At 47.5% G+C, this 22,711-nt stretch overlaps 1 protein-coding gene across 1 annotated transcript in view; it reads right to left on the reverse strand.

Moving 5' to 3' along the window:
• The window catches only part of ARHGEF38 (Rho guanine nucleotide exchange factor 38), a 67,595-nt gene that overhangs the window by 39,672 nt on the left and 5,212 nt on the right, over positions 1-22,711 (reverse strand). The window contains exon 2 of the mRNA XM_060247384.1: positions 8,653-8,843. Within this exon, the coding sequence (XP_060103367.1) occupies positions 8,653-8,843 (191 nt within the window). The remainder of the gene's footprint in view (positions 1-8,652; positions 8,844-22,711) is intronic.

Consider the following 22,711-nt stretch of genomic DNA (forward strand, 5'->3'; position numbering starts at 1 on the left):
TTCAGGGAAAATTCATCATAAGAACTCACCTTCATCATAGGAACTCACCTGGAATGGAAGGTGAGTTCCTATGATGAATTTTCCCTGAAGTGTTTGTACTCAAACTGGGAGTTTGTGGCTTGTAGAAGCCTCGTGTGAAACAGGGCAATATGTGTATCCCTATTGTGGATTTGCGCTTTGCTACTAGTCATTTCTACACCGGCTACTGTTCAAAGAAGTTTGGGAGCGTTGGACTCTTTCTTCACGGTTCATCTATTACCTTGGACCACCACTTTACAGCATAAGGATTTCGGACTTAAATGAAAGGACTTTGGGTCAGGTGTGACATATCCACTTTTGTCTAAATACTTTATATTTATTATTTGTGATAAATTTTTGAATATTTTTCATACTTGAGGCTGGTTTTTCATGGATGCTGTGTGCCGTATACCTGCTAAGCCTAGTTTATGACAGGTGCATTTTTTCTTTTTTCTTTTTTTTAAAAAATCATATTCTCCTTGTGTACCTCTGAGTAGTTATGTATGCATTTCTAAGTTTTTCAGCACTGTCTCATGTGGGCTTAAAAGTATCAGTTCAAAAGAAAAAAAAATCCCTGAGGAAAAAGGCTAACATATTCCATAAAACAAAAGTCTGTGTGTGTCTGCAGTTGAATATAAACTGGATTTTATAACAAGAATTCAAACTGGTGTTCATTGCCAGTCCACTAAGACTGAACTTTTTCTTGAAGCATATCACCAATAATTTGAAACACTAGGGCTGTTACTGTGGCACAGATACAAACTGTGGCACAAATACAAACAAATCAGCATGAAGAATTATTTGGCAGCCTAATCCTAACCATGTTTACTTGGTAAGGTAGCCACCTCCTGGAATTACAACAGATCTAGAGACTATAAAGATGCATTCACCTGAAGAAAAGGGCTGCTTTGGTGTTATGCCCTCTATGGCATTATACCCTTCTGAAGTCCTACCTCTTCCACACACTCTGCCCTCCTCGGACTCCACCCCCAAATCTCCAGGAAATTCTCAAGCTGGAGTTGCCAACCCTATATCTTGAAAATAAGGTCCATATATTTCAGTGCAATATTGTGCCATAAATGTATTTACATGGCTCCACAGGTAACAGCGAATACCAACAAGTAGTATCCAAGAATGTAAACATATACTCCCTAGACCACCATTGGTGAAATACATGTTTTAATACTTTATCTGTTTTTCAAACTATCACTACTTTATACATTTAGAGAATTTAAAAGTCATATCTCCAGATACCTGTTCATCAAGGCCCACAAGGTGACCACTATACAACAATAAAATCATAAAAAGAAGTATACAGTTTATTCATGTTAAAGCCAGTAACAAAACAAGCAAAGAGCTTGCTAGGGGCATATAAAGTAGCATATAAACAACAGAGAGGCTTAAAATGGTATCTGAAAAACAGCCCTTAAACTACCAGTAATCCAGAAAAAACAGCAACAACAACAAAAAGGAAAGAACACAGCAGTTCAAAGCCTGAGATGGTTTTGATCCAGCACAGAACAAACTAAAGTATGTGCCAAGCAAATGGAAGGGCATTCCAAAAACGAAGTGCCCTCACTTAAAAGGCCTGTCTGTGGTAGCCACTCTAAGGTTGGCAACCTCCATGTGAGGCCTTGAGTTTTCCTGGAATTACAACTGATCTCCACACTACCCAGATTGGTTACCATGGAGGAAATGACAGCTGCAAAAAGCGGACTTTCTGGTATAAAATCTTTGCCGAGCTCCTCCTCCTCAAATTCTGCCCTCCTCAGGCATTGCCTCTAAATCTCCAGGAATTTTCCAGGCTGCAGTTGGCAACCCTATACCTCTACAGGTAGCGACCCATGTAAAGGGCATGTGAGAAGGATCAGCTGCCTGGCTGAAGATTATGGGAGGAACTAACCCTTCAAGTAGCTTGGTCTCAAGTCATTTAGAGAACAATCCTAAGCAGGTCTACTCTGAATTCTACTAAAGTCTATTCAGTGGGGCTTACTCTCAGGAAAGTGATTTTAGGATTGCATTGTCAGGGCCTTAAACAAAGAACTAGCACTTTGAATTGTGCCTAGAAGCAGATTGGTAACTAGTGTAGATCTTTCAGCATAGGGTGATTTTATTCCTATATCGAGTCTGGTTTCCACATTTTGGACCAGTTCTTGTGTATCAGATTTATATAACATGAACAAGAAAAATTAAATAGTACCATGGAACTAGGGATAGAACTGTGGGAATTCATTTACAAAAAATTCTTTAGCTACTCTAACAATGATCAAATTAGGAATTTATACAAATATCACACCTGTAGTTAAATCAAAATAGTTAAATTTCCTTCCCTCACCACCCCTCTGACACTCTGGGGCTTCTTAAACTATCTTTTTTTATCTGACAGAGACATTGCACATTATGAGGAAGTGTGAATGAAAGAGTATTAGGGAACTATATTTCCTCTTTACGCTTCTGGGGTAATGTGTACTTCTCCCTTTCCACGCCTGACACAGAGAAATCGCTTGCTTAATTTCTTGATGGACAGTTGCTCTTAAAGACATAGGAACAGTTGGGCCTATTGTAGGAAGTCTAGGACAGTCCGTCTGAGAGCGGGCAAGGAGGGTGTAAAATGGGAAAGATTTGTGGTGCCTGGCCCCCCAGGCCCCCCCAACTACAGGCCTGTATTCATGAGAAAACAGTTGGGTACTTTCTCTTCAACTGAGGCAAAAGGGATGTTCATTCACAGCAGGGAGGGGCCCTTTCCACCTGCCAATACTCTTCACTCTTTCTATTCCAATTAGACTACAGTGGGCTCATATGAGGGAGAGGCCTTTCCTCCTGGGAAACCACTGTTGCCAATCTCCAGGTGAGAGCTGGAGTTCACTCAGAGTTACAACTGCTCTTCAGATGGCAGAGATCAGCTCCCCTTGAGGGGGCGGGGAGTGAATGCCTTCACTTGAGTGGGTGGGAAAACACAAGGCTGGGGGGAGCACTCTCACAGAGGCTTTAGTGGTACCTTTCCACGTTGGTCAGAAATTCCTAAGCTCTCTGAGGGAGGCCTTTCCTCCTGGGGAAGCACTATTGCCAGTCTCCAGGTGAGGGCTGTAGAAGCTGACTGGGTGATTTCAAACCATCCTAACCTGCCTCGCAGGGTTGTTGTTCAGATCAAAGGGGGGGAGAGGAGAGGGGAATGCTGTAAGCTGATGTAATGGCGGACGACTCCTCCCTATTAAACAGTCTGTCAGAGATAGACTGTTGGTCTGAAAGGTCTAACTACAGGTCTCTGAGGCAGAACTCATTGGGCCCAGTGCTAACTAGGGCTGCCAGTAGGGTTGCCAATTCAAGAAATATCTGGGGACTTTAGGGGTGGAGCCAGGAGACACTGGGGGCGGAGCCAGGAGAAAGGCTGTGACAAGCATAATTGAACTCCAAGGGAGTTCTGGCCATCACATTTAAAGGGACAGCACACCTTTTTAAATGCCTTCCTACCATAGGAAATAATGAAGGATAGGGGCACCTTCTTTTGGGGCTCATAGAATTGGACCCCCTGGTCCAATCATTTTGAAACTTGGGGGGAATTTTGGGGAGAGGCACTAGATGATATACTGAAAATATGGTGCCTCTACCTCAAAACACAGCCCCCCAGAGCCCACGATACCTCCAGATCAATTCCCCAATGAGATCAATGAGAATCAATCTCCACATAGGGAATAATGAAGTGCCCAGCAGACATTTCCCTCCCCCCCCCTCATTTCTGGCAACTCTGAAGCGAGGGATTTGCATCTCTACTCATGAATTGCTGCCAACTTCTTCAAAGTAACACAGACACACCATCCCAAGAGGAAGCCTTTCAATTGGAGACTGAAGCCTCCGGAGGTGGAAAGTCACATGGTGGCTGTGGGGGCAGGACTTCCCCCCCCCCCGCTGGCCAGCTGACTGGGGGCGAGAAGGAGCCTGGGAAAGCGGGAGAACCCCTGCTGGGACCTAGGGATTGGCAAGCCTAGCTGCCAGACTGTTGGTCTGAAAGGTCTCACTACAGGTCTCTGAGGCAGAACTCATTGGTCCCAGTGCTAACTAGGGCTGCCAGACTGTTGGTGAGAAATTCCTGGAGATTCTGTGGTGGACTTTGAGGAGGGCATAGGAGTTAGGGCTTCAGAATGGAGTCTGCCGGACCCAGGTCCTTGCTGTGGAAGCTGTGGAAGCTGACTGACTGATTTCAGACCAGTCACAGACTTCCAGCCTAACCTGCCTCACAGAGTTGTTGTTCAGATCACATGGGGGGAGAGAATGATGTAAACGGCTTTGGCCCCCTTCCACTGTGAAGAAAGACTAATTTTCCTATATAGAGGCTGCAGGGAGGCCAAAGGTGATGGAAATCTGAAGTCAGAGGTGCAGATAAAGGGAAGGAGATAGGGTTGCCAGCTCCAGGTTAGGAAATTCCTGGAGATTTAAGGGTCCGGGCCGGGAGAGGGCAGGGTTTGAGGAGGGGTGAGACCTCAGAGAGGTACAATGCCATAGACTCCAAACCAACAATTTCCTCCTGGGAACCACTGTTGTCAGTCTCCTGGTGAGATCACTCAGAGTTACAATTGCTCTCCAGATGCCAGAAGTCATCTCCCCTTGAGGTGGGCGAGGGGGAGTGAATACCTTCACTTGGGTGGATGGGAAGACAGCAAGGGTGGCAGACACTTGCCCAGAGGCCTTCAGTGGTACCTTTCCATGTTGATGGGAAATTCCTGGAGATTCTGTGGTGGACTTGAGGGCATAAAAGCTAGGGCTTCCGAGTGGGGTCTGCTGGACCCAGGTCCTTGCTGTGGAAGCTGACTGACTCATTTCAGACCAGTCACAGACTTCCAGTCTAACCTGCCTCACAGGGTTGTTGTTCAGATCAAAGGGGGCAGAAGAGAATGATGTTAGCTGCTTTGGTTCCCTACCCCCCCCCCCATTGTGGAGAAAGACAGCCTATGTAGAAGCTGCAGGGAGGGGAAAGGAGATGGAAAGCTGAAGTCAGAGGGGCAGATAAAGGGAAGGTTGCCAACTCCAGGCAAGGGAATTCCTGGATATTTAAGGGATGGGGTTTGAGGAGGGGTGGAACCTCAGACAGGTACAATGCCATTTCTTCCTAGGGAACGACTAGAGATCACTCAGATTTACAACTGCTCTCTAGATAGCAGAGATAAGCTCCCCTTGAGGTGGGGGGAAGTTAATGCCTTCACTTGGGTGGGTGGGAAGACAGCAAGGGTGGCTGGCACTTGCCCAGAGCCGCCTTCTAGAGCCTGTTGTATTTTTTTTTCCACAACAGGCCTTACTCCTAGTAAGACTATAATCTCCAAACCAAGTTGCAGGTACAACTTGGCACAGTTCCTGTCCATTCAGCCCCGTTCCTTTTAAGATTGTTTAAAAAATCCCTTTTATTTGTTTCCTCACAGGGACAATGAATCCATATGTGGAAATCTTTTGAGAACCCAGCAGGATGTAACGCACAAAGTTAACAACAGTGTTGATTTTGGCAGACAGGTGAGTACCTTTAAACAAGCCTATCCATTAGTATTCATTAGTAACAGAACTGTGTATTTACTCAGCAGCTTGTAGAAAACAGCCCCAAAGAATCAAATTGCATGTTATGGTAACCAGCACTATATTCAACTATAATTGCTAGTAGAGGTAATTTTTGGTTATAGAGGCTAATGAAATTTTTTGTCTGTTAGGAATTCTGGAGCAGACTCAAATTTAGATCTGTTTTCTGGACAGAATCAATCTTTCCTTCCTTAAAACAACATGTCCTCAAACAACATATAATAAAACACTGGCCAGATGTCTTTGAGCAGCATAAAGATGTGAACAGGGGGGAATAAAACAAAACTTCATTTATTAATGTGCTTTCACATATATTGAATAATGTACCTTCAATTCACTTTCTATGTACTTTGGCACTCATTTGCAGCCAGGTGTACTTTGCTGTTTCCCACAGTAACATCCAGTTGCAAAGTGCACTAAAAGTGGATTGAAAGTGAATTTTTCAGTATGTATGAAAGCACCCTTTTAGGCTAAAAATGCTATACACATTTACTTTTGGAGGATGTCCCATGGAACAGGTTGGTAGTGTGACTGCCCAGTTGCTGAGGTAACAAAGATACATGGAACTAATCCAAGTTCTATTCTATGTCAGGTGGCATATTTCTGTCTGTAGAAATGCATTTCTTGTGTTTACAGGCAGGGCTGGTTCTCCAGCCAGGCTATTCAAGGGACTGGTTGGGTCAGCCCAGTGAGGAGGATGCCAAAGCACTGAAAGGGCTTAGCTCCCTTCCAACCATCTTCAGCAAAGGAGGCAGCTGATACCATCTCTGTGCCCTCCATCATCATCACAGGCAACTGCCTGGATCCAGCCAATGGCAACACAGGCCCAGGAATAATGGCTGTACCTTGCTTGTGCTGACATAATACCTTGAAGTAGCCCCATCTATAGGTTATAAACTTACATTATGTATTTATTTTATTTATTTATGTGTTGTTCCCCACTTATCTTCCCCAAAAGAACCCAAAATATCTTACATCATGCTCCTAAATAATCCAGTAAACAGCCAATAAATCAAACAAAAAACTAACATTTATACACGTGCACATAAAATAAATGATGTATGTGTGCACACCAACACAAGAAGGCTTGACTCCCAGGAACTACAAACACAATTGTGCTCACATAAGCTAGCCTTCCCACCTGATGAAGTCTGCTTGTGAGAGCAGGGTTGCCAACCAGGCTGGGAAATTCCTGGTGATTTGGGGGCAGAGCCTGGAGAGGTGAGCTTTTGAAAGGTGAGAAACCTCAGCAGAATATAAGCCCCCCCATCACCTGCTGCTGGCCAGGGGGTACCTGGCAACCCTAATAATGTCACAGATTCCACCCTCCAAAGCAGCCATTTTCTCTGGAGGAACTGATATTTGCAGTGTGGAGATCAGGTGTAATCAGGGCTTTTTTTTTAGCAGGAATGCACAGGAACAGAGTCCCGGCTGGCTTGGTGTCAGGGGGTGTGGCCTAATATGCAAATCAGTTCCTGCTGGGCCTTTTCCACAAAAAGCCCTGTCTGGAACAATGGTGATGTCAGGGTGTGGAGCCTAATATGCAAATGAGTTCCTGCTGGGCTTTTTCTACCAAAAAAGTCCTGGGTGTAATACCAGGGGATCTCCAAGATCTACCAGGAATATTAAGGGATGGTGTGCAGTGTAGTGCAGAAGACCACAAGTGGGGGTGGAGGGCAAATTGCTAACTAAAATGTGCGGTTAGGGTTGCCATGTCTATCTTGGAAAATAGCTGGAGATTTTGGGGGTAGATCCAGAAAAGGATGGAGTTTGGGGAAGGGAGGGGCCTCAGCATGGCACAATGCCATAGAATCCACCCTCCATAGCAGCCTTTTCTCTAGGGGAACAGATATAATTCCAGGATAGGGTTGCCAGGTCTGTGTTGGAAAAAACCTGGGGCTTTGGAGGTGGATCCAGGAAAGGGTGAGATCTGGGGAAAGGAGGGGCCTCAGCATGGTACAATGTCATAGAGTCCATCCTTCAAAACAGCCATTTTCTCCAAGGGAGCCGATCTCTCCCAGCTGGAAATCTCCAGGCCCCACCTGGAGACTGGCAACCTTACAGAGGGTGGGGGGGGGTAAATTAGAAACAAAACAAACAATAAAAAGCCTACATGAGTGGAACATGTTATGGTAGGGGCTCTTTGGATCCATCAAGCCAGTGTATGAAGCAGTCTTTAAAGAGAGCAGCAGCATGCAATGAAAATCTGAACTTGTCCTCCAGGTTTCAGAATATTCCAGTCACCATTCCAGAACGAAGACAAAAAGTTTATTTCCTGCAAAGGAAAATTGGCCATCCAGTGCAAGAAATATAAAGTAGTACTGTCAGCATAGGGTAAAAAACAGCCACAACACAGTCTAAGGATTCATTCTTATAAACATGTTTGTATGCTTGATTAAATTATCATGTGATGCTAGGCATGTTTGAATGGGCCACAAGACCTATCATGTCAAGATCCACATTACCTCCAACACAGTTCTTCCCATCTGAGTCAGTTCCTTCAGCCCCCTGCCATCATGTGCTAGGACTGCCAACATTCAGGTGGGGGCTGGAAGTATCCTCAAATTACAACTGATTTCCAGACTACAAAGCTCAGTTGTCTCTGGAGAAAAGAACTGCTTCAGAGGGCGGACTGAGCTCCCACCCTGTCAAGGCTACACTTCCAGATCTCCAGGAATTCCACAACCCTATCACATGTGCACGAAGCAAACATAAAGAAATAAAAAACTATATGCATGCAAACCAGGAAGACTGCATCCACCATATGGCTGTTACATTCGTAATTTGTTTATATAGTTTTGCAGCAGGCAGTATTAAGGAGATCTGCTGTTGCTATTTGGCTATAGACAGTGAAAGAAACATTGGGATGGGGGTGGGTGGGAAGTGTATTTCATCTGTCTGAATCTGAATCAAGCTCATTCAAGTTTAAAATATGAGCAAAATTGCACAGGAATGCAGGGTGCTCTTTCATGTCAGTTTGCCAATTACTTATCTCAGATGCAAGGCCAAGTCTCACAGCACTTGTGTTTGTGTCCAAAACAGAACTTGCCCTTTGACAGCCCAAGACTTGCTTACCTGCATTCTTCTTAAGGGCTCAACCACTGTTCTGATGCAGAGATCCAGATCATGACAATAATCTCTTTCTGTCTGCACCATTTCAGCAATTATCTTCTGCCTTCTGGCCATCATCCGCCTGTTCAGTTGCTCCTCAGTTTCCAGTGGAGAGCCGACTGACCCTGAGGACCCTGCTTGAGGTGCCATCTTTTCTGTTAAAATTAAGCAAAAGAAACTGCTAAGAACTCAGTACACTGTCTTCCATATGCCTTGCATATATGTATGCAAGTTTCTGCAATCTGTTTAAAAACACACACACATTGGCATCTTGTGCAGTGCGATTTACAGAGAAAACCCAGAAGTGTCACAGTGCACATGATGCTGCACCGTCCCCACCCCTCATCTGTGTCCCTGCTCCCAAACTGGCAGCCCTAGCATAACACCATGAAATAGGTTAGATTGAGAGTGTCTGGTTGGCCCAAAGTCCCCCAGTAAGCTTCATGGATGAGTAGACCCTTTGACACTCTGACCAGCACACCTGGGCTTTGGAATAGAATCCAATGTCCTGCTAACCTTAGCAGTCTTCAATAACAAAACCAAACCAGGTTTCTAGCTCTTATACCCATGAGTGTTTGGGGGGGGGGGGCGGTGGAACGCATGCATTCCAGTGGAGTAGCCTTCAGAATGTATTATGCAAAACAAGCATATAAATATATTGATTTGCATAATTGATGCATATCTGTGAATTAATCTGTTCTTGATAGAGGATTACCTTGTATGGTACTTTTTCTCTCTTAGCAAAGGGGTGAATTTGTACAATCTTTGTACAAATGCCAGAATGAGGTGAGAAATCCTATAATTCTTCTGCAATTACTCTGTATTACAAATACATATGATAAAATAGAAAAGCAACCAAGGACTTGTCTAAGGATTTCTGCTTTACCACATCATATGCAATCAACCATGGCATTCTGCTCTTTTTAGATAATAAAACTAGCCATTGGAAGCTATGCCAAAGTGTGTACTTTCCAAGTGCAATGTGGCAAAACTAAAGAAGATGCATTCTGGAATATCAGTTGGAAATTAAGTCTGAATAGAAAGGTCCTATCAGGGTCAAGTCAGTGCAGCATTCCATCCCACTATGAGGAATAGTGCTCTCACTGGATATAAATCAAGCCTACCTGTTCTCACCTTGTGTTAAAAGAGAACAATAGTAACACAAATAAGCATTAAAAATTCCAGTCAGAGAGTAGTTAGTAAACAAAATTAATGCCTTACTTAAAGCATCACAATATCTTCTTGGAGTTTTTTCCCCCTTATGGTGTTTTGTTTGAAAAATAATCCACATTTTATGTTCTCAGGAAGGCATTTACAAAAAAGGGAGGGAAAAAAACATGTGCAGAAGGAGACGTTATGGAAAATTTTACACTATCATGGGGTATATCAGCTAACTGTCTCCATGAAACCCTGTGCTTAACCAGCTAGTCTTCATTCCTAACTGAAGTCAAACACAGATGTATATAATTACACTAGCTGATATCTATCTCATGTTATTTATGCCTGTCCCCTTCCTCTGCTGTTGGCCGCATGTTATAAACTTAGATTGCAAGCTCCGTGGAGCACAGCTTTTGTTGATTGGCTCATGGTGTTCTGCAAAGCTCTGCGTACTTCAGTCTGTATAAGCATAATGAACACAGGGTTGTTCATTATTAAAGCTTTTGATTTCATATCACATATAAGTCATTGTCTGATGGTGCAGAAACCATGCATATCAGGAGGGCACAGTGTCCCAGGTGATCCTAATATGCTTGGTTACCACACTGTCTGAACAAGGCAACACAGAGATTTTTCATATGTGAAAAGCTTTGGTGCATAAAAAATACAACCTTGGAAAATCCAGCGCTTCATGCATGCTAAAGCTCTGCATATAATCAAAACAAATACATTGCCCTATTCAGAAAACATTATTTATTTACTTCATTTATACCCCACCTTTCTCCCCAGTGGGAACCCCAAATGACTTACATCATTCTTCTCTCCTCCATTATATCCTCAGAACTGCCCTGTGAGGTAGATCAGGCTGAGAGAATGTGAGTGACTCAAGGTCACTCAGTAAGCTTCCGCGGTAGAGTGGAAATCTAAACCTGAGTCTCCTGGATCCTAGTCTGATATTCTAACCAGTATACCACATATGGTGACTGTTATGTATTGACTTTAGAGTGTACCGCATGGCAAGCCCTACAGAAGGCGACCCCTGGGTCCCCGGATGTAGCTCGCCATTCACCCCGCCCAACAAGACTTGTGGCGGGAAGTTTGGCTGGACCATGATTGGCCTGGTCAAACCAGGGGGCAGTTCTGGGCGGTGTATATAAGCGGGGCCCGGCCCGCATGCTCCCTCTCTTGTAATGTGCTCACAATAAAGAATGTTGCCTTCAAACCGTCTCGGTTCTCAGTACATTACAGTGGCGACGAGGATGGGATCCTAGCCCGGGGAATTCAAAAAGGGCTACGCGGATCCATCGGAGACTCCGAAGGCAACCCGTCGAGTGACTACCACCGCCAAGGCCGCCATGACTAACCAGAGCGGAACAACGGGCCGGATCGAAGAGTTCAACCCCGCCAATCCGGAGGAATGGTTGACCTACACGGAGCAGGTCGAGTGCTACCTGCGAGCCAACAGAATAACAGAAGACTGCCTAAAGAGGGACGTTCTCCTGAGTGTCTGTGGGGCGGCCACGTTCCAGATCTCCAAGGGTCTCTCGGCCCCCGCGAAGATCACGGAGAAGTCCTATGAGGAGATAGTCAGACTCCTCACCAGGCACTTCTTACCGCAGCCCTCACGCGTGGCCCGCCGGTTTCTCTTCCACCAGAGGGACCAGGCAGCAGGAGAGACGGCCGCCGACTACCTGGCGGCTCTCCGCCAAATCGCGGGCAACTGCAGCTTTGCACAGCTGGAGGAGACCCTGGCGGACCGTTTCACATGGGGCCTGCGAGACGAGAGGCTGCAACAGAAGCTATTCGCGAGGGAAGAGCTCACCCTCCAGAGTGCCTTCAACGAGGCCGTAGCATTCGAGCGCTCCACGAGAACCTTTCCCAAAACGAGAGCCGACGCCGTCCACCAGGGAGAGATGGACCCCAGCGGACCGGAGGAAGAAGAGGCACTTCAGCTGCGCCGCCAAGCAGGGATGGGCCCACGAGCGACGCAGCGACCCCGAGCGACGGAGAGACCACCCTCGACCAAGTGCGCCAGCTGCGGCGACCCCCACAAGTGAAGAGACTGCCCCTACCGCAATGGGGTCTGCAGGAGCTGCGGCAAGATGGGCCGCATTGCGAGGTCCTGCCGTTCCAGACCCCCCCGCCGCTGCCAGTCAACAAACCAGGAGTCGACCAGTGAATACGTGACAGCATCAACCAGCGTCCAGGTAATGAACTTGCCCGACGAGACCCCCCGCAAGGTCAAGGTATCCATCAGGATCGAGGACAAGCCCTGTCTGATGGAACTGGACTCGGGTTCCTCCATTTCTATAATCTCGGAGGAATCTTTGAGGAAGCTGTGCCCATGTGGACGGCCCAGCCTGCGGCCGGCAGGTTTTGTGCTTCGGGACTTTCAAAAGAACCCTGTTCAAGTCCTGGGTTGGGCAACAGTGGGGGTGGAATGCAACGGGTTTAGGGGCAAACTCAACTTACTGGTGGTCAAATGACAGCTCACCACACTGTTGGGTCTAGCTTGGTTCCGGCCACTGGGAATAAAAATCGTGGGGGCACAGCAGCTGGGGGTGGGGGGATTCGAGGAGGTGTGTAAGGAGTTCCCGGAGGTGTTTGATGGGGCCCTGGGTTGCTACAAGGGGCCCCCCATATCCTTGCCCCTCGATCCCCACGTGCGGCCCGTAAGGTTGAAGGCCAGGCGGGTTCCGTTTGCCTTGAAGCCCAAAATAGAGGCCGAGCTAGACCGCCTCACAGCCCAGGGGGTGCTGGAACCCATTTCCTATGCCGCGTGGGAAACCCCGATAGTGACCCCGGTAAAGCCAAACGAGGAGGTGTGCATTTGCGCGGATTATAAGTGCACTATAAACAAGGCACTTCAGGACAATCCCTATCTGGTTCTAGTCATCAGCCACGTTCTGGCTGCGTTAGCAGGGTCCAAGGTTTTTGGGAAACTGGACTTGGCTCAGGCGTACCAGCAACTGCCCGTGGACGCCGCCACGGCTGAGGCACAGACCATAGTCACCCACTGGGGGGCGTTCAAGGTGTGGAGGTTGCAGTTTGGGGTGAGCGTGGCCCTGGGGGTATTCCAGAGTCTGATGGATTCTCTCCTTAAAGGGATCCTCGGGGTACAGCCGTTCTTTGACGACGTTCTGATCGCCGCCCCAGACGCAGAGGAATTCAGCAACCGGCTGCGAGAAGTACTTCGCCATTTCCAAGAGGCCGGTCTTAAAGTGAAGCGGGAAAAGTGCTCCCTGGGGGTGCCCAGAGTAGAGTTCTTGGGGTTTGCGGTGGACGCTGCAGTGATCCACCCGACACCCAACAAAGCCACCGCCATTGTGGAAGCCCCCACCCCCACAAATAAGGCGGAATTATAGAGTTTCTTGGGGTTATTGAACTTCTATCATTCGTTCCTGCCCCACAAAGCCACCATAGCTGAACCCCTCCACAGACTCCTCGACAAAAATGCCCCATGGGTCTGGGGGAGGGCACAGGACACTGCGTTTAAGGCGGTAAAAGGGCTGCTCATCTCTAATGACGTGCTCCACCATTTCAATGAGAGCCTACCAGTGGTCCTTGCTTGTGACGCATCGCCGTACGGGGTGGGCGCCATCCTGGGGCACCAACTCCCGGACGGGAGGGAGGTTCCGGTGGCCTACTACTCAAGGACCCTGACCCCTGCAGAACGGAATTATGCCCAGATCGACAAAGAGGCTCTGGCGATCGTGGCGGGGGTACACAAATTTAATGACTACTTGTACGGGAGGCGGTTCACCATAGCCAATGATCACAAACCACTCCTGGGCCTCTTAGCCCCAGACCGCCAAATGCCACAGATCTTATCACAGCGCGTGCTGCGGTGGAATCAGTTCCTCAATTCATACATGTACACCCTGGTCCACCGGCCGGGCAAGGCGATGGGTCACGCAGATGCGCTCAGCCGCTTACTGTTGCCCGCCATGGACCCCGACCCAGCCCACCATGTGATGCTCATAGAAACGCTTCCGGAGCGGCCCCTACACGCAGCAGAGGTAGCGAAAGCCACGGGGTGAGACAAGATACTCGCGCGGGTTCTCGACTGGGTGGTAAGGGGTTGGCCAGTGGGAAAACTGGGCGAGGAGTTCAGGGCATACACAATGCGGAAGGAGGAACTATCGGCCCACAAGGGGTGTCTACTGTGGGGCAGCAGGGTGGTGGTGCCCCCCCGCTACAGAGGCATGTGCTAGAGTCCCTCCATGAAACTCATCCAGGAATTGTTAGGATGAAGGCCTTAGCTCGTAGCTACGTCTGGTGGCCAGGGATGGACGAGGAGATAGAGGGTTGGGTCCGGAAGTGTAGAGTGTGCCAAGAATCCCGACCCGAACAGCCCAGTGCCCCCGTGCAACGCTGGGAAACCAACAGGAAGCCGTGGTCAAGGCTTCACGTCGACTTCGCTGGCCCCTTCCAGGATCAAATATTCTTCATCTTGGTGGAAGCATACACCAAGTGGCTGGAAGTCATTCCGGTGGCGTCCACCTCCACGGTGGCAGCAATCCTGGCGCTGCGCAGGGTCCTGTGCACGCATGGAATCCCGGATACCATCGTCTCGGACAACGGGACCACCTTTACCTCCAGGGAATTCCAGGAGTTCCTACAGAGGTACTTAATTCGACACATACGGTCCGCTCCATTCCACCCGGCCACTAATGGCCAAGCGGAACGAATGGTGCGCACCACAAAGGAAGCCTTGGGTCGCATAGTGCAAGGGGACTGGGACCACCACTTGTCCGCCTTCCTATTCGACAATAGGATAACCCCCAACCCCATAACAGGGGTAAGCCCGGCAGAATTACTAATGGGGCACAAGCTTATCACAAGACTGGATAGACTGCACCCCGACCGGGCCTCGGACATCCGCGGGTCCCCCGAGATCAGGGAAGCGGCCCAGGGATTCTTCTCGGGAGACCTGGTGTACGCAAGGAACTACGCGAACGGCCCCAAGTGGGTGGCGGGACGCGTGCTGCGAGTCATAGGGTCCCGTCACTACGACGTAGCCACAGAGGAGGGCCAAATCTTGCGGAGGCACATCAACCAAATGCGCCGCCGCACCCTACCAGATGAACCAGGGGCCATACAGGACAGAGAGGAGCCAGTGGGAAGCGGAGCCACACCAAAACGAAGGTGGCAAACACACGGCCAGAGCCCCGGCCGGACAAGAGGATGAGAGCAGCCATAGGCCGGCGGTTTCCCCACGCGTGGAAACCACTGCCCTGTCCGCCACAGCAGCCGGGCCCCCGACAGAGCCAGTGGCTGCGCCAACCCTACAAGGGTCCCCCGGAGGTTGACCAGGGTGCACACGGCTCCAGCTTACTTGAGGGATTATGTGTCCTGAGCTAAGGCGGGAGGAGTATTATGTATTGACTTTAGAGTGTACCGCATGGCGAGCCCTACAGAAGGCGACCCCTGGGTCCCCGGATGTAGCTCGCCATTCACCTCGCCCACCAAGACCTGTGGCGGGAAATTTGGATGGACCAGGATTGGCCTGGTCAAACCAGGGGGCAGTTCTGGGCGATGTATATAAGCGGGGCCCGGCCCGCGTGCTCCCTCTCTTGTAATGTGCTCACAATAAAGAATGTTGCCTTCAAACCGTCTCGGTTCTCAGTACATTACAGTGACCATGCATATTGGAAGCATAAAAAGTAGGGTGTGTTCCCAGTGCACACAGTTGCTTGGCTAGTGGTACATGTAAACACAATGTCTGAAATGGGCTAGAGTAAACTATCATTTAGATTCCAGTACTCTGTCACAAAAATTGCTTAATCTGGTTTGTGTAATTAAATCTGAATGAATATATTTGGTCACTCACATTCTAGGGCTGGAAGAATGCAGGAATTCAGTGAATGTAAGAACAGAAGAGAAGCCATGTTGGATCAGGAGAGAAGCCATGGTCCACCCAGTCCAATACTCTGTGTCACTCAGTGGCCAAAAACCAGGTGCCACCACTGGGGTGGTGCATTGGATGGAAAGACTTAAAAAAGGACCCAGGTTCAAATCCACACTCAGTCATGAAGCACACTGGGCTAGTCACTGTCTTCCCCACCTAATCTACCTCATAGGGCTGTTGTGAAGGGTGGGAAAGGTAGGATCAAAATATGACAGATAAAGGTAACAGATTCAAATTAGGGTCAAATAAGAGTAAACTAAGTGATGCACATGAGTCATTTTTACCTTCTATAAGACTAGCTTTTCCTCCCATGCCTGGCCATGCAGGTACAATTTATGCATTTTCTCACTCTGATTTGTGTTGAGCTGAGAGTGTGTATGTTTTCGAAGAGCTGTCTCAGCACAGGAATTGAATGAAAGTTGTGTGGATGTAACTTGGCACAGATTCCCAGAGAGCCCCCTGCTTTCCAGAAGACCTTTGCAAGGACAGCCAGGTAGATGTGGGGGAAGGGCAGCATTTCCCCTAGGCTCTTTGCCATTCTGAAACATTATTGCTTTGCCTGTCCCTGGAGGTGTCAGGTTACCGGGCTGTGAGACTCTCCCAAGGGATGACATTGCCAAATGAGCTGCATGTGCCCTCTGCAAATAAGAAGTCTGGGTGGGTGGGTGGAATAAGGAAGGAGCCATTCCTCCTAGGTTAAAGTCATGCAGGGCAAATCTCTGCACTTACCTCCTCAGGTGAAAGAAGGTCCCTGAGCAAGAGGAGAGACAGGAGGTTGCACAAACTGTGCTGCGCCAGGCTCTGCAGCAAGTCCCTGTGAAATTGGCTTAGGGGAGGGTGTGTTGGGGGCAGCCAGCGAAGGAACAGCCTAAGGGAGGGTCTAAGGCCAGGAGTGGATTTTCCTGTCCTAACTAGGCACCTGGAGAAGGATTCTTTTTTAAAAAAAACCATAAGCATTTAAAGGATCCAAAATTTCCAGCAAACATACATGGTTTTTAATAGGCAAACTTGTGGAAAAGATGCTTCCTGGACTGTAGAAAGAGACATAGAATTTAAGTGAATGTTTTGCCACTTTTTTTTCGTAAAGGAAAGTCTTATGGGAAAAAACCTTATATTTACAGGTTCATGGTGGTTTCTCAAAATTTCTGGTGCCTTGAAATTTATAGAGAGAAGTCAGCTGTAACCTTTTACCACACAGTTCAGCTTCCTCAGTTGCTTGGCTGTAGTGGGAAGCGGAGGGGTGCAGGACAGGAAGTCACAGGTGACTATGTCGGGACATGATTACAGGCTAGGAGTGCCAGATCTGGGTTGAGAAATACCTGGAGATTTTGGGGTGGAGTCTGAGGAGGGTGTGGTTTTGGGAGAGGAGGGGCTTCAATGGGGTATAGTGCCATAAAGTCTATCTTCCAAAGATACTCCATTATACTCTACAAAGAACTGACCTGTGAGTATGTGGGGTTCTGGGAAGGCTGTTGTTGTTGTTTTTTTGTAAATGCACCAAATTTTCAGCATACCATCTGGTGCCTCTCCTCACCCCCCCCCCCTCTTCAAGTTTCAAAAAATTGAACCAGGGGGTCTAATTCTATGAGCCCCAAAAGAAGTTGCCCCCATCCTCCATTATTTCCAATGAAGGGAAGGCATTTAAAAGGAGAGCAGTCCCTTTAAATATGACGGCCAGAACTCCCTTCAGAGTTCAATCGTGCTTGTCACAACCTTGTTCCTGGCTCCACCCCCCAAGTCTCCTGGCTTTACCACCAAAGTCCCCAAATATTTCCTGAGTTGAACCTGGCAATCCTATGTAACTCCTAGTTCACACAGTTTGCAGATATGTGACTCTCACGATCATCTTCACAAATGCTGCCCCCCCACCACCCTCATGCACAGCAACATAATTAGTTGCTTTTACTTGGCATGCCAACTTTAGGTCTATGCCATGAATGGTAGCACCTTTCTCCAGCACAAGAAGCCTAGTGAAGGAGCCTCTTGTATTAGTGGAAGGCACCTAGGGCTAGAAGAAGGTGCTCCCATTAGCAGAACAGGCCCATGGGATCCAACCTATTGGCCTGCAGTTTTCCTGCAAAGGAGAAGGAAGAAGAAGAGAAGACATTGGATTTATACCCCACCCTTCACTACCCAAAGGAGTAGTGAAGGCTTACAATCTCCTTTCCCTCCCCCTCCCCACAACAGACACCCTGTGAGGCAGGCGGGGCTGAGAGAGCTCTCCCAGAACTGCTCTTGAGCAGAACAGCCTTGAGAGAACTTGTGACTGACTCAAGGTCACATCAGCAGGTGTATGTGGAGGAGTAGGGAATCAAACCCAGTTCTCCCAGATAAGAGTCCATGCACTTAATCAGTACACTAAACTGGTATATGATGACCCTTGTTTGGAATTCTGGTTGAGCAAACCATAATTTTTCGTTCAGGTGTAGTGGCAAACCATATTGTCCAAAAAGCAGCAGACATAAGTTTGCCATTACATCTCAACTATAAGTGCCGTGACAGCAGAATCTGCTGGAGAATATTCAACCAGAGGGTTTATTCAGCATAAGGAAGTTATAAGACTAAGGGTGTGGTCACATTCACCATTAAATCCATCTGCAACGCGCCTGTATTATAATCCGCACAACCAATTTTCCGATCAGACAACAGCCAGGCTCCCGTTCTATCCCATGTGGGTCCCGTCGCTGGTCGATCAGATTGCTCTACCGGATCTCGTTTCATGAGACGTCAATCTGCATTAGCACAGGCGCAGTGATGCCCGCTATCTGCAGTGCGTCACTTTTAAATGGGTCAGATCACTAAAGTTTTGCTAGTCCGTTGGCACTACTTTTCCAGCACGAGCACTACGTGTGCAGAAAAGAACCCAGGAATTCAAATCAGTTCACATCTAGTTCACATCTACTTTCAAAAGTGAGTTTGTTTCTGGACATAAGGGCGGATAAACGATTTATCGAGCCAACATTTGCTCGCTCATTCACTGGTGCAGTGATATCACTTGCAGGGGCTTTGGGAGGGAAGCGGTGGTGCGCTTCCGACGAGTCGCCAACGATGGAGCGTTCAAACAGAGAAACTCCGCTCAGGAACCGTCAGAAGGATTTTGTTCCTGATTTAAAGCAGTATCAAATTAGTCCGCGCCCCAGTCATCTCAACGCGGGACTCGAACGAGCTAACCACCATTCGCAGATGCTGACGTTTGGACAACCGTTTAAAATCCGACATGCTTCCGGACTCCACTCATGCTTGTAGCGGGATTTTATGAACGTCTGACCTCAGTGTAAATGTAGCTCTACACTTCAGTGTATTTGAACAGAAGAATGCAATAGGCCTTGGGGTCCTGTGTGCCCTACCAAGGAATTTGATATTGCTCTGCTACTATCGAGTCTAGTGATAAATGTCTGATTAGGCAATCCAACCCCCAGTCACCGGATTTTGTTTTCAATGAACTACTTTTTTGCGATAGATATAAAAAAAAGCATATAACCATTACAGGAAGTGTCTGCTTTCAATTCTCTAACTTGAAATCCTTTTAATCTTTATGTGAGTGTTCCCTGGAGTGCTGAAAAGACCCTGTGAAAAAAGAAAATTTACCCAGGATGAAAGAAGAATATCCTTATTGTGAATTGTTTCTGTGAATTCCGATGAACTTTTTCTTCCCTCGTTTTGCGGTGATGACTAAAGTCAATGCACAAAGGCTTCCCTACATAGATCATGCCTCCATTACATTTTCTCCTCACTACAGTAACAGAGTTCATTTTGTAGCATTTCCAAAACATGGCAGCCACAGAATGTATTCATGTGGGAATCCTTCAGAAACTGCCATTCCATGGGGAAGTCACTGCACAGTAATGTCCAAAATCGCTCAGAAATGGGGAGAAGTTATTCTGTCCCTGGAGCATGACTTTGCTGCATCTGACTTCTGCTGCAGCCCAAAATATGCCCCATTCCAAATTTTTCCTTCTGGAGAGGTTTTCCCCATGGAGGAGCCTTCAGAAATGTCATTCTACATATGTAATGAATGATGATCTGTTTTTCTACCTTAGAGAGCAACTTTAGAGAGCCAGTTTTGTGTAGTGGTTAAGTGTGTGGACTCTTATCTGGGAGAACTGGGTTTGGTTCCCCACTCCTTCACTTGCAGCTGCTGGATAGCCTTGGGTCAGCCATAGCTCTGGCAGAGTTGTCCTTGAAAGGGCAGCTTCTGGGAGAGCTCTCTCAGCCCCACCTACCTCACAGGGTGTCTGTTGTGGAGGAAGAAAATAAAGGATATTATAAATCGCTCTTTCTGATTCAGAGAGAAGGGTGGGGTATAAATCTACAGCCTTCTTCTTAGGATTCTATTAGCCTCTCTAGCTGCCAAGTGTATACCAGGCTTAATCATAGGATAAATTTAGGTTAGAAATGCACAAGGTTCAGTCAGGTGAACTATGGAACATAACATTCTATTCACAAGTTGCACTGGACACACATTACAATCTGTGTACCTCGTACCTTTGATTTTTCTCTTATACATGCACTGAGTAATGCTCACATTACATTTGACACATGGGCAGCTGAATGTGTGATTGAAACCCCACACTTATCCAGGTACTGCTCCCCAGTTTTATTTGCATAGTTTAGTTTTATTTGCTTCATTATACCCAATGGGAACTCAAAGTGGCCTGCATCATTCTCTTCCGCATTTTACTCTTACAGCAACCCTGTGAAGCAGGTTAGGCTGAGAGTGCATGACTGGTCCAGGGTTATGAAGCTGCTTTCAAAGGCACACTAGGGATTTGAACCTGGGTCTCCCAGTTCATAGTCCAACACTCTAACCACTACCTTCCCACACTAAAGTTCTAAAGTGAATGTGCACTGGTTCTTTCTTGCAAACAGTGGTACACATGCAAAAGAAGGACATATATGGGGGACATATATGAGGGACAGGGCTACTGGGTAGGGGTGGAATACCTGCAAATTTGTAGGATTGTCAGCTGTGGCTTGGGAAATACCTGGAGATTTGGGGGCTGGAGAGCCTGAGGAGGGCAGGATTTGGGGACTTCAGTGGGACATAATGCTATCGAGTTCACCCTCCAGGCAAATCCATCTATGTCAGCTGGAGATAAATTGTAATCCCAGAACTCCAGCCACACATGGAGGTTGGCAACCCTAAAATTTGGCTAGGGGATTAAGTCATACTTGTATGAATGAAAACATAGTGTCTTTTCAGGCCTTATAATGAAAGAAAGACCTGTCTACTGAGCTTTGCCAAAGGACAAGACTCTTATCCCTGTAGATCTAGACCAGTGTTTCACAAACTTTAATAGCTTGGAGGAGGGCAAACTACATTTACTGCCAGCTCCATTATTGTTTTTCCCCCAAGGCCTTTCTTTTACATTGCAAAGCACTCTAGAGGGGCTCCAGACCTGGCAGAGGACTGACAGAGACTAAGCGACTGATTAAAAGGGGGTTGTTTGTCTGGCAAGGCAAAAAAGGTGTAGTCCCACCCTGAGGCAGACTCAGATTCTACCCAGAAACCAATCGTCCACTCCAATAGATACTTGCAAGAGAACACTATGCACTAGGGTTGCCAATCCCCAGGTGGGGGCAGGGGATCCCCCGGTTTGGAGGCCCTCCCCCCGCTTCAAGGTCGTCAGAAAGTGGGGGGAGGGGAGGGAAATGTCTGCTGGGAACTCTGTTATTCCCTATGGAGATTTATTCCCATAGAAAATAATGGATTATTGATCCGCGGATATCCGGGGCTCTGGGGGGGTTTTTTGAGGTAGAGGCACCAAATTTTCAGTACAGCTTCTAGTGCCCCTCCCCAAAATATCCCCCAAGTTTCAAAACGATTGGACCAGGGGAAGGTGCCCCTATCCTTCATTATTTCCTATGGAAGGAAGGCATTGAAAAGGTGTGCCATCCCTTTAAATGTGCCAGAACTCCCTTTAGAGTTCAATTATGCTTGTCACAGCCTTGATCTTGGCTCCACCCCTAATGTCTCCTGGCTCCACCCCCAAAGTCCCCAGATATTTCTTAAATTGGACTTGGCAACTCTACTATGCACTATGAGTAGAAAAGTTTGTTGTAGATGTAGTAACCTCCATGCAGGTTACTAACCTAGCAACCTGCATGGAGAATCTCAGAGTTTGGACTTAAGGAACAAGAATGAATACAGCCTCAATAAAACATGCAGAACAAACTGGCAATGATGAGGTAGAGACTGAGATCTCTCTCTTCTTATTCTGCTGGTTTTCTGATAAGCAGCAAATTATGAACATTCCCAAATGTGATCCTGAAGAGTATCCTGCTCTTTGAGTCTCTGCCACTTCATTCCCCTGCAGGTGTGAGTCAGGGCTAAGACAGGATCACTGGAAGAAGGAAAGAACCCTGCCCTATGTAAACACTCATTCATTAAACCTCCATGCTTCCTGGAGGTTTGTGTATATCCTAACAAAAATGAATTCAGTGCAGACTGATGCCATCCTCACTGCTGCCACTTTCCCTCTGCATGCAGGCAGGTGAGGGGGGCACTGCTGCCTAGGCTGCCACCAGCCCTGCCAGTTTAAATCCCCACTCTGCTGTGGAAGCTCAATGGGTGGCCTTGAACCAGTCATACATCATTCGCTTAACCTTCGCTTAATCTTGTGAGGATAAAATGGAGAATGGGGGGAATGTCTTAAACTACTTTGTGTCCCCATTGGTGAGAAATATGGAGTAATGTGGGGAAATTATAATAAATAAGCAGAGCAGAGGTCCATCAGTGGCTATTAGCCACAGCATATTGTTGGAGCTCTCTGTCTGGGGCAGTGAACATAAGAACATAAGAGAAGCCATGTAGGATCAGGCCAATGGCCCATCCAGTCCAACACTCTGTGTCACACAGTGGCCAATATACACATACACACACACACACACACATATATATACTGTGGCTAATAGCCACTGATGGACCTCTGCTCTATATTTTTATCCAATCCC

Source organism: Heteronotia binoei, chromosome 9, assembly GCF_032191835.1.
Source record: "Heteronotia binoei isolate CCM8104 ecotype False Entrance Well chromosome 9, APGP_CSIRO_Hbin_v1, whole genome shotgun sequence".
NCBI classification, from domain to species: domain Eukaryota; kingdom Metazoa; phylum Chordata; class Lepidosauria; order Squamata; family Gekkonidae; genus Heteronotia; species Heteronotia binoei.